The 12966-nt window shown below is 32.2% G+C and overlaps 1 protein-coding gene across 2 annotated transcripts in view; it reads right to left on the bottom strand.

Annotated features, from left to right (window-relative positions):
- LOC124365001 (band 3 anion transport protein) overlaps positions 1–12966 on the bottom strand; it is a 93628-nt gene that overhangs the window by 53182 nt on the left and 27480 nt on the right. Inside the window, exons 8-10 of one of the 2 annotated variants that reach the window (XM_046820878.1) lie at positions 5930–6107; positions 3863–4071; positions 2083–2154 (exon numbers count right to left, since the gene is read on the bottom strand). In XM_046820878.1, coding sequence (XP_046676834.1) covers positions 2083–2154; positions 3863–4071; positions 5930–6107 — 459 coding nt within the window. The remainder of the gene's footprint in view (positions 1–2082; positions 2155–3862; positions 4072–5929; positions 6108–12966) is intronic. The other variant, XM_046820886.1, reaches the window with a different exon arrangement.

The following is a 12966-nucleotide window of genomic DNA, read 5'->3' as shown; positions in this document are numbered from 1 at the left end:
TGATGTAGTCTTACAGTGAGTAAATGCTTGTTGATTCCGATGAAGATTTTTATTCAGAAAATGAAGATGAATATGTGCCAGAACCAGACTGGGACAAAGAATTTGAAGATTCTGATCAAACAAACATTAAGTATTTGATTTTTGAAGAACCACTAATTGATTTAGTTTTAGGAAATAAAGAAGAAAAATGAGGATTAAGTGCAGTAATAGCAAATCCATGACAAATGAGTGGATACAAATTACACTGCCTAGCTTGCCCTGGCTACCCTGGACTATGTATGGCATGCTCCACGGAGTATCACAAATAAGTGCCAGATTTTGATTCTAGGATTTGTTGTACATAAATTTTCTGTAAATATTAAAAAATTTTTGTAATTATAATATGTGTTTTTAATTAACCATGAGGATTATTTTGTATTTAATATTTTCCAAAATATATAGCGATAACTCATATTACATTACGTTCCGTGTCGGGAATCTATAAAAATTTGTCATGTGATTTAGAAAAATCTGATCAGTTGAAATTAACTGCAGCTTAAACAGGTTATTAATAGAATATCCAGAGTTGTATTTTAGTAATCATGGTGAAATAAATATAAATGCACAAGTGCGCTTTCAGCACATGACAATGAGAAGTCCAGATCATGTGGTATGGACACACATGTGCGCATAAAAATATATCTGGTGTTCACAAAAATAGTGTCACAAACTTCTGTAATTGATAGTGCTCATCATTCCAAACAAAAATGTCATATAAACATAGGTCAAGAAATGTCTCGTTTAACTGCTAGCCACCTATTTGTATTTTTTAGAAAAAATTAATATCTCTAAAACTAGTTAAGCTAAAGAAACCAAATTTGGAACATAGGTTAGAATAGATAAGAGAAAAATAAAAAATGAAAATTATGTTATATTATTCAATTTTAACAAAATGGCATCTGTTGAAAGTCAACGAACAAGTCCAGGAGCTCCAAATATGTCACAATTGATAGGTATCTGTTGCTTGTTGCTCCAGGCTTGTGCAAATGTATCTTTAAAGTGCTTGTTCTAGCTTATTTCATTACAAAGTATATTAGTGGAATTTTAATGAAACTGTTCACATAGTTGATGTCTAGTGAATGTTTTATATGTAACTATACTGGCTTTTTGTTATTATTGACTTTTAAACTTTCAACAGATGCCATTTTGTTTACATTAAATAGAATAAGCCAAATATTTGTTCCCCTTATCTATTCAAACATAATGTATGAACCAAATTAACTAAAGAAATATTAATCTTTGTAAAAAAAATCCAAAATGTTGGCTAGCGGCTAAACAAGGTATTTTTTTGACCTATGTTTATGTTCATTAATTGTTTGAAATGATGAATACTATCACCCACACAAGTTAGTGATATCCTTTAGTGAACATACTATATATATATATATATATATATATATATATAGTAAGAATGACATAACTAGTACATATACATGATATTACATAGATATACTGGATATAAATCTAGAGCGCAGCACGTGAGGGAGGTCTACACATATTCAAACAGCAGTGAATGTGTTGAGGAGGAATCTTTAGACTAAAGCTCATAGAAAGCTTTTTTGGAGGTTTTTACTGTTTAAACCCTTTTAAATTAAGGCTTTACATAAGTTAAAAACCATCTTGCACAGGCAAACAAAGTTATTAATGCCACTTATTTTTTTTAAATCTTTAATTTTGGTTGCAAATAATACAACAAGGTGAAATTTTATAACACCGAAGCAGCCAAAAATAATGTTAATAATAAATTAAACTACTTTCTGTGAGTATTTTGACATGTATAAGAAAACAAACCATTCACTTTAATATAAGAAAGTAACATAATGCAATTATATACAAAAACATGTAATGGTTTCAAAATAAATCACTAAAGAATGATGAACATTCGGGGAACTTCTAATGGATATAAAAATGGCAGTTAATGGATATATTACAGTGATTATCTTTATACTTTAGGTTCAATCTTCCAAATGATTTATAAAAACAAAAACACACACAAAAAGCATAAGCATGAGCATACAAAAAAGGCCACCGTGCAAGAGTTACATGTGTCTGCATGATGAGGTGTTGTACGGCATGTTGGTACATGGCTCTCCTCTCCCTCTCCTCCTCCAGTGACTGCCAACCACACAACACACTGACACTGACATTGCTGCCAATCCGACTGTCTCAATACACCCTTAACATATACAGTAAATTCCTGGCTTAGCATTGGCTTAATATATATCTTGTTATACTGTAAGGTGTTATACAGTATGTTGGTACATGGCTCGGCTCTCTCCTCCTCCAATGTCTGCCAACCACACAACACAGTGACACTGACATTGCTGCTAATTCGACTGTCTCAATACACCCTTAACATATATAGTGAATTCCTGGCTTATCTTGGGCTTAATATATAGAGTGCATTATGAAAGTACTGCACATTTTCTAAGAAAAAAATTTTATTAATATATAATATCATCTCCAGTTAGAGTAGAGTTTAAAAAAGTCTAGATTATTTCCAATCAATTCCAACAATTCTTCACTATGCAAAACTCAAACTCCTTTCTGCGCCCCCATCAACAACTTCGGCACACGCGCCGCACAGACCTTTTAAATTTGCAAATCCTCCATCACTATTCCATATACCGAAAATGTGACAAGTTTAGGGTCTCAGCGATTACCTGGTTACTTAACCGGTCTGAACTCAAAACTTTGCACACACGCTGGACATTTTCATTAGTTCGGGATGTTGTTGGGTGTCCAGAACGGAGCTCGTCAGTGACCTCCTCCCGAACTCCCTTGAGGGCCTTGGGCCACCTTCCACATTGATACCTCAGAATGCGTCCCTCCTCAGAGGCTTCTTGAAGCATTTGCTAAGTTTCATCGTATTCTTCCTAAGCCGCACATAAAACTCGATCGCGTACCTCTGTCCCAGTGAGTTCCATCACAATCAAAAAACAGACTTTGTGCAAAGAAACGTCCTACCAGTCATACTGCTTTAGAGTGAACTAAGACCAGGCAAGTTTGGAAGGGCAAAACCTCCACCACATTATCAACTGATCTGAGTGCACTGTGATAAATAGTTGTGTGACAATGAAATAATGGGCATTACTTTCATAATGCACCCTTATTTAACTTATTACATTGTAAGGTGTTATATAGTATGTTGGTACATGATCAGCTCTCCATTTCTTTCTCCAGTGACTGTCAACCACACACACACTGATACTGACATTGCTGCCAACCCAAATGTTTCAATACATCCTTAAAATGTACAGGGAATTCCTGGCTTAGATTGGGCTTAATATGTTTCTCTTATTACATTGTGAGCTTCCTATATACAGCCAGATAAATCAATGTAATCTTGAAAACAGTTTTACCTGAACTAACATTTGAAATTTACTTTAGAAATGTCAGCCAACATATCTCTAGCAGCTACATAAGTAGAAGCACTAGATACCCAGGCCACTTACATACACTGTCTAATGCCAGAATAATTTATCTAAACTGCTTCATGGCTTGGGAAGGTTGCCAAGACAAGAGACTAAGGCATTTTTAGATTAAAATAATTATGTATTAACATGAATACAACTAACAATTCAGACTTATAACTATCCAAAAATATTTCATCAAATTAACAATACCTCCTATACCTTTTATGTTACTGTTTATGAATGAATTAGAAATGGCTTTAAATATAGGTAGAAAGCAAAACAAACATTTATAATGTTAAAATTAGTAATTTAATAGTCAAATAACTTGTCAATACAAGTTATCTTTTGAATTGTTAGATACATTAAAGTTTAGATTAGTAAAGTTTCATAATATACTGTAATGTTACCTGGAGACTGGTGTAGCTGGCGGTATTCCTTCGCATGCTGAAGCGGAACCGATCACTGTGAGATTCAACATGACGATGCCTCAGCAGTAAAGCTCGCATTACTCCGGCCTTGTCCTCGGCTAAAATTAGCTCATCTGTCACCATCTGCTCCACCACACGGTACGAGATCCCTGGCAAGTCTTTCTCTTCCAGATCTAACAGCACCACACCTGCAGATAACAGGTCAACAACTTTAACTGATCATAGAGCTCGTATGATTTCTAGTCCTCGGATGAGATTAGCTCATCTATTACTATTAGCTCCACCACACGGTATGAAATCCTCTACAAGTCCTTCTCTTCTAGATCTAGCAGCATCACACCTGCAAAGCCACCACCTTTAACTCACAAATTACTAAAGCAGCTGCTTAAATTTGCATTCACTAATAAAGACGACCACTGAATTGCCAAGGAAAGGCATCCAAAATGTTTCTTAACTCAGATATCTTATGATGACCCTCATATAATCTACTCTGATGATTAATAGGCTCCACACAAAAAATGTTCTGCAGTTTTCTCCTTTTATGTTGTGCTCTAATAAGAATTAGAAGATGAGGAAGGACATTGTTTGCAGAAGCAATCTGTCTTCAGAGTACACAATATGAGATATGTTATTAATTCCACATTACAGGGTTATCTTTATATTAGTATAACAATCAATACTAAAATGTGTTTTAGTCGATTATTATACTAATATGAGACATGTTTCCTTAGCACCTGGCATAGATCTCAGTACACCCTTCCTGCACACCAGCTTTCGTTATTTGAAAAGAAGCTACATTGGCCCAAAATTGTCAAACCATGTACCAGCTGAAATAGGACACCCCAGAGAGAAGTTGCTCAATAGAGAGCTCAATGACTGGCTATCACAGAGTATATCGATCTATTCACTGCAAGAGTATCTACGTCATGAAGACAACTGAAACGACTATGAATTCAACAATTGTTATGTATTGTGAATAAAGACTAAAGAGAAATACACACATATGTGAAATTCCACAGATCATCATAATCCTACAAGCAAGGAACACTCCATTTATATCAATACATGTTTTGAAGATCCCTCAGTACCTGACAAGAACTATTTGGTTATAACTAAAAGTTGAATTGAGAAAAGAAACAACCTGTTGACTTGGAGTTTGAAAACAATTTAAAACAATACATTACTTGAACACTATAACTTTCCATTGTAAATTATTATTATTTGTTATGACATCTGTCAATTTCAGAGTACAGTGATTAATAAGTTTAGGTCTCAGGTTTTAGCTGTTTAGCAACCAGTTCAAACTTTTATAACAAGATAATTACATTTCCTGCATTTACTGTACGGGGTCAGATAACCATAAAATATGAAACTACAAAATAAAACTGTGAAAATATTATGTAGAGTGGTAATATTAAAGGACATACCTTAATATAAAAAAGAAAAGCTGTCATCATGACAGAGGGAAAATGATACTGCACACACACTATAAAAACACAAGATATAGACAAACTTAAACTGTAGACTTAGACAACTGTATGGCATAAGGCAAGAGAAGCTTTATGCCAAACAGTGGCATATCAGCTAACATAGTAGAGAGAGTATTTGACTAACTTTAATAACCTCAACAGTCCGTGATTTAAAAAAAGCAAATTCCCACCCTAGAATCTCAATTAAAAATTATTTTTACTTATATTATTCATCTTGTTGGTTACCATATTTTGTAGTAAATGCCCTTTAGTATCCTACATTAATCGAGCTCACAGCCACTTGTGATACTGTACTACCAAGGATACGACTGAATACTTGTTTTTAATTTATTTGTTTACACATTTACACCTCTTTTACGGAAATAAAGGTAGATACCAAAAACACAGTATATAAATGCCTTAACTGTAATTATGAAGCAAATTTACGGTCCATTCGGACATTACAGTCCTGATAAATGACTTCTACTGAAATACATTCTTCAGACAACTTCATTAAACTCAGAAGTAAAAAGTGATTTGTAGTAACAACAAAAATATATTTTTCTGTAACAATTACCAGTCTCCAAACACCGTCGTAAGTTAAGCAAAGAATGAAAGCTCAGGGTAGCCACATGAGGCTTCCCCCACCTTTCTGCACCCTCTTCAATATTTTCTTCGTACTTGATCCAACGGGCTGTCTCTCTCCACTCACGATCCTCTCCAAACCCAATGAACTCATTCAGTTGAACAAATACCTAAAATCGCATACATATAATGGTACACAGTTCATAAATAGTGTAAATAATCCTTAAAACTTTACAGTCATCATATTTCATTAATGCATTTCATTTTTAAGGTTTTACTTTCATTAAAACCTTTTAATTCCTAGAGGAACACCTTCTACAAATCATTAAAAGACTTACATGTATTGTAAAAATTATATATGCATAAATGTAAATTAATTAAAACTTTACGAATTACGTTCATCTAAGTCTATTAAAGGTAGTACAAAATTTACTTTTTAAATTGTAATTTTAAAACACTTTGTAGTGTGTAACATTATTAAAGACATTTGATAGAATACAACCATACTTGTGTACTTGTTATAAGATATCTACAGTGAAAATGCTACAATCTAACCAGCAATGAGATGCAAGAAGCAAATGCTAAAATGTAGCAAGTAAACAATGAAGCTTAAGTGTAACTATTGAGAATATAGAATCAACTTAGTTAAATAGTTAACACAGTTTCAATTTTAATATTGAAATATTTAAAAAATAGTATAAATGGAAAAAGTGCTAACAGTGTATTGTATATTTATACACAATATAATGAAAAGATTTGAATTTCGGTTTTGAAAAAACTCAGTAAATGAATATGGTATAAACATCAGTAATTTTGACTTACAATACAAACTTTAATCACAAAAACTTATGGATTTTACAGTCAACTATACAGTATTTGCAACAGAAATGATAAAGCAGAGGTTATTCTACCACACAATCAACTATATATTACTCAAATATCAGAAAAAGCTCTAATTGGAATGACAGCATTCGTACAAAACCAAAACACTCTAGATGGTGAAAACTAACAATATTTGCAAATCAAAAATAGTGAAGAATATATCATGGAGCATTAAAACTATAAAATAACAGTATTTAAAATCAAAGTAGATTTAAGACACAGACCTTTAGGTGCTTGATAATTATGGATAGTATTCTATTATTTAGAGAAAAATCATAACGATCTTAACATAACCGCAAAGAATGTAATTCTAATAAAATACTTTACGTACCAATTTGTATGCTCTAGGAATTTCTTACAACACACTTACATGCAAAAGGTCACACTTCTAGAAATTTCTTTATAATTTTTGTCTTGCAACATCAGCAACTCACTCACTCTCCCTCCCTCTCCCCCCTCCCTCTCTCTCTCCCCCTCTCCCCCTCCACCCCTCCCCATGATGTTCTGATGACTTCAGAACCTAGATGCCTTCTCATTGTTTTCTTAGCTGAGTGCCAATTAGCATTGTATTAACACAATAACGATGACGGCTAATTTTCACACTTTTTTATATGGAGTCAAATTTTTCAACAATAATGGCAATAAACCGTAATCTTTTTTCATCAAACGTTAAGTAAAAAATGAGCATGCAGGCTTCATAATTTTGGATACCAAAAATTATTTTAATATGTTTTTTCAACATTTCTTTATGTACCCGAAGGACTACCTAAAAAATTAAGCAATCGTGCACCATATGTACACGGGGTACACGATAGTCTGAAGTATTTATTTAAACCCAGGATCGAATTTAACAAATCACCAAGACAGACTCACAATAAAATGCAAAAAGGAATACATAGCAACTTGTAGCCTATCATGCACACAATTCGCTTTACAAGGATGTGACTTTTGCATTTGTGAAAGATTCTAAGTACCCAAGGGGGTACAAGTTGTCTTGAACGTTATAATCTGGTTTTTCTTAAAATCTATATAGTATAACATAACAACTGATTGATAGTCATTAATATTTTTAATATTTTTAAAACAAGTGTTTCAAAAAGAATTAAAAGCAATGTTTCGTTTTATTTATTTATCTTTGTTGAATGTTCTTAAAGAATACGTTGGTGTTTAAAACATTTCAATGATAAATTTGAATCTTTGATATTAATTTAAGTTAACTGTAAAATAATAATAAATATTCAAATAAAAATAAATGTAATGTATCATTTAGTAGGACGCCCCAACTGTAATGGTATAAAATCCCATTAAACTGTTTTGTAAATGTCAATACACTGTAATAAATATAGAAAAGGCCATTGGTACAAGATTATTTGCATCTTCCCAATAATTAATTGCTAATTGACATTATCTAAATAACATTGTTTAACACATTCACTGCTGATGACGCAAAAAGCATCTTTAGGTGTCCAAGTCATGTGCAGTGATGCATACGCATAAACACATCCTTGCGCACACCTGCTTCTTCCTAATTGGTAGCTTAGCTGATTAGTTTATTGTCAATTCGAGGTCACGACAGTGAAGGTTATAACCTTATGGGGGTAACCAATAGATTACCCTATTCGAAGTTACTTTTGTTTTTGAGTCATGTGATTTTAAAGTATTTTCTCACGAGTTAAAAAGATCCAACATATTTTTATAACCCTGGTAATTTAAGTATCAGTGAAATCGATAGATACGTACGCTCTTTATGACTCACCATCCACACACAATCTGACGAGTATAGTAGCAATAGTTTTAAACTGAGTAGAAATTAAACGAGTGTTGATGATGAGTTTGAGAACAGGTCTGTCCTTGATATTACCTCAGCCAAACTCAGTAATGCATCGCCTGCTGCCAGTGATACAGATATTGCTATACCTTATCCTAGCCATCTAAACATTCTACCCTCAGCTAACCCAATTTCTCGTCAAGGGAAAAACGTTCCTCATCCTGTTTTGTAATGGAGTAAATTGGCCTACCACGTAATAAACTAATAGATTGGTTTAGACTTATTATTGATGATGTGCTTCTTAAAGTATTGTTAAAGAATCTAATAGTTATGCAGAAAAGGTGTTCTTATCTGAACAAACCAAAGAAAAATCATCAACATGTCAAAGAAAAAATGGGACTGGAGGAATTTAATGTATTCCTTGGTCTGGTGTTCCATATTGGAATTGTTCATTTGCTACAAATATAACATAAGTACTACTTCAATAAGTACAGATAAGTTATTCAAAATATTTTTTTGTGAGTACATGTCAAGAGACTGATGTTTGTTAATTTTAATATGTTTACATGTTTGCCACGATGAAAACAATGATCATTTACATAAAATTAAATCTGCTGTTGACTATTTTAACAACAAAATGTTGTGTATATACTCATTCAGTAAAGAGTTGTAATTGGATGAGTGCATGGTTCTGTTTAGAGGTGGACTTAAGTTTAAACCATGCATTAAGAATAAACGGCATAACTATGAAGTAAAGCTATACATTCTTACAAAACCAAATGGGCCAGTAATGAAGTTAGCTGTGTATGGAGGTGCTATGGACATTTTGTCTGGAGAAGGACATGCTGAGAAAGTAGTGTTACACTTGGTGGAATCATGGCATGTATGATAAATATAGTGTACATATGTGTGATGAATTTATTATTGTGTTTCCATTCAGAGATATAAATGTATGGTTAAGTAAAACAAATTCCATTTTTATTATTATAATAAAATCAGATGTTATTTGTCACTTAAAGCTTCTGGATTGTTATCACATCTTCAGCACATAGCATCAATAAGTGAGGTCAGTAGCTGACAACGTGTTTACGAGCCCAATATTTTTCTTAAGGTAAAATTCATAAAAAAGTTTATTTTTGTACCTAAAACAAATATTTTTGAGTATCTATACTTTGAAAAGTAAGACTTTTCATTTTAGCACAGCCCTACTTATCGGTAAAATTGGTTAGCAGTGAATGTGTTAATGTTTCCTTAGTTTGAGAGTGCATATTTTTTCTATTTATCTATTCAATATTTTTAGTATTTAAAACAGGGGTTTCAATAAGAAAGCAATAATGTTTTGTTTTGTTTAATTATGTTCGTTGAATGTTGTAAGAGAATACATTGGATTTTTCTTGTAAATTTTAATCTTTGATGGATATTGATTTTAGTTTTACTGTAAAATAATAAATATCCATGCACTGTATGGAATAAAGGTAATGTATCAAGAGACATTTTTTTCCAAAAAATAAATTGATTGCCATTTGAGTCAATTTGAGTTAAAAATATAAAACAGTATTTTTTTATAAGATCATATTTTTCCTAGCTTGACAGATTTAAAAACTACTGTTTGACACATATATAATAGTTATATCACCATTAGAGTACTTTCAAGGTCTGTATATGACTACTAGTTGACTCATATTAAACATTTATTTCTATCGCTGATGGTCGGTTTCAAGTGTTTCAAAGTAAGAAAAACATGATGTGAGAAAAATTACCAAAAATAGTATGGTTATCAATTAATTTCTTAAGAATTTCATTATTAATATTGCTGTATGCTACAGCTTCCATAGCAACAATCTTTCACATACGTAATATACATTTTTGGCCCAACATTGGAAATTACAGATATGGTATGACCTTTTGCATCTTAACGGTTACGACAAAACTTTACACAGATTTACTGATAACATTTTAACCTTAAAGTTTGTGTATTATATCTACCTACAGTAATACTACATTTGAGCATTGCAGTTCAGTTAACAGCTTACTTCGACTCTGGATGCAAAACAATAAAAACAAAATATCATTACAAAACTTAATTCATATTTGATACAAATTAATACATTATTTTATACAACTCCATTTTATCTGATTATGGTTTTTATCTGTTAATAAGTATTGATTTTTAAACAATATATTTTATCAAATTGTTACATCTACAGGAATGTATATAACATGATAATTATAAAAAATCTAAGAAGGAAACGTTAAGTTGTTAAAAACGTTCTCCAAGGACCAATATTTTCTATTATTAAGCAGTTCTCAATTAATTAAGTTGCCGTATATAAATTGTTTTAATTTGAAATGGGATGTTTTGCTGATAAGTTGGTCATATACCTTTTATTTCTACAGTACTAATCAAGAAAATGTGTTATCTACATTTAAAAAATTGTCTTTAACATAAAATTGCAGTGATGAGATACTGGATACCAGCTGCTATTGCCTTAAGAGATAGGACTTTTTTGTACAATAGTAGACAACTTAAGGCTAAGTTGTGAATGACTTCTGGATGCAATCACTATTGACTAGTTTATTATAAAGCATAAAACAGCTTGATGATGTAAAGAACTGCACATTTTTTATTTACTTTAGAAGAAATACTTTTGTAATTATCTTTTGCATCAGCTGAGTCCTTATTGAAATAATCTATTCCCCTTTAAATTCCAGTACTCTCAAATCCTAAACATGTTAATCTAAAAGCCATCCTGCCAAATGTAAATACAAAAAACTGAAACCCTGAATAAAAAATGTTAGGTGTATAAAGCAAAATATATATATATATAATATATATATAAAGCAACTCTTTTTGTGAGTCAATGTTTATGTTGCCAATTAAATAAGGCTCTTGCCATTTATACAGTTTAATGTAAATAAAAGTCGTTTGACAGGTATTTAGTCTTCCGATCATATGTTATTATCTGAATTATTAAACGCTTATGTCGTGACAGGTACGGCCAAAACGAATAAAATGAATCGGAAAAGTTTTCAAGCGCTCTGTGGTGTAATGGTAGCACATTCACCCGGCAAGTGAGAGATACGTTTATTAAACCCGGCGGAAACTACTTTTTGTGATTCAATGTTTATGATGTATAATTGTCTAAACTAAATTTTTGGTTGAACTTAAAGGTTGAGTGGTAGACAGTTTTGTAAATAAAAGTACGTTTGACAGGTATTTTTGATCATATGTTAGTTTGCTTATTTAAACGCATATGTGACAGGTACGGCCAAATACAAAATCTACATCGGGTAAGCGCTCTGGAAATATAATTTACTTCAACCCGGCAAGTGAAGATCCGCTCATACCCGCGGGCAACTACTTATTCAATGTTTATTGAAATTAAATAAGCGTGCGAAACAGTTTAATGTATATATATATATAAATATATATATATATATATATAATTTCAATAAACATTGAATCGCAAAAAGTACTTGCTCCGCCGGGATTCATCATATATATATATATATATGATGAATCTAAACAAATGCAACAAATTTTAGCACATATCCTATAGGTAAAAAAGTATGTTCCATAAAAATTTCCTATATAAATTTTTGTGCAAAACATATTTTTGAGGATTTTAAAGGGTAACTTCAGCAGTCAAAAATTTATTGATATAACAGTGCAAGTGATGCGGTAAGAGAACGGTTGAGTCTTGCTGCTGAAGCATTCAGTTTCAACTAGGAGTTTATGTGAAAGCCACTAATTAGTAACCATTTGATCAAATACCATATTTACTACAAAAATTCATCAATATTCATACATTTTAGGAAGCTCAATTTACAAAAGGGTCAATTTCTGAGGGGAAAGTATAGGTCAAAATTATTATAACCACTAGAATGTGTCATAAGTTTGTTGCATGAGTTCAGACACAGTCTGAATGGTAAGTACTGATTTATCATGACAGGAATATGACTTAACACAGTCTAATTCCCAAACAATGTTTCGATGTGAACCAAAAACCTTAGATGATACTCGTGACACCAGCCATGTATGCCTAAGAACGAAATGCCAGCTACCGGCATTGCTTGCATAAAGTACCAACGCCCGATAAACCGGCCATCTGTAATGTTTGTTTTATTTAGTTTATTAAAATTATAATAATTGACATTTTGAATCATATTAAAACCCTCAGAATGTAATAATCTTCATATCAACGTTTGTTATGATCTATAAAATTACACTTAAAACGTTTAAACGATTGTTTTAACGGGGCAGTTTGTAGTTCGTCTGTCTCCCATGAACCAGTTGACCGTCAGTTGTCGGCACTTGGCAACTGCATAGTTTCTTTTCTTTGTTGTTGTTGTTGTGTATTGTGGTTGAGTTACTTTTC

The sequence above is a fragment of the Homalodisca vitripennis genome, chromosome 1 (genome assembly GCF_021130785.1).
Source record: "Homalodisca vitripennis isolate AUS2020 chromosome 1, UT_GWSS_2.1, whole genome shotgun sequence".
NCBI classification, from domain to species: Eukaryota; Metazoa; Arthropoda; class Insecta; order Hemiptera; family Cicadellidae; genus Homalodisca; species Homalodisca vitripennis.
Note: the sequence above shows the minus strand (reverse complement) of the source record. Positions and strands in the feature narration are given on the sequence as shown.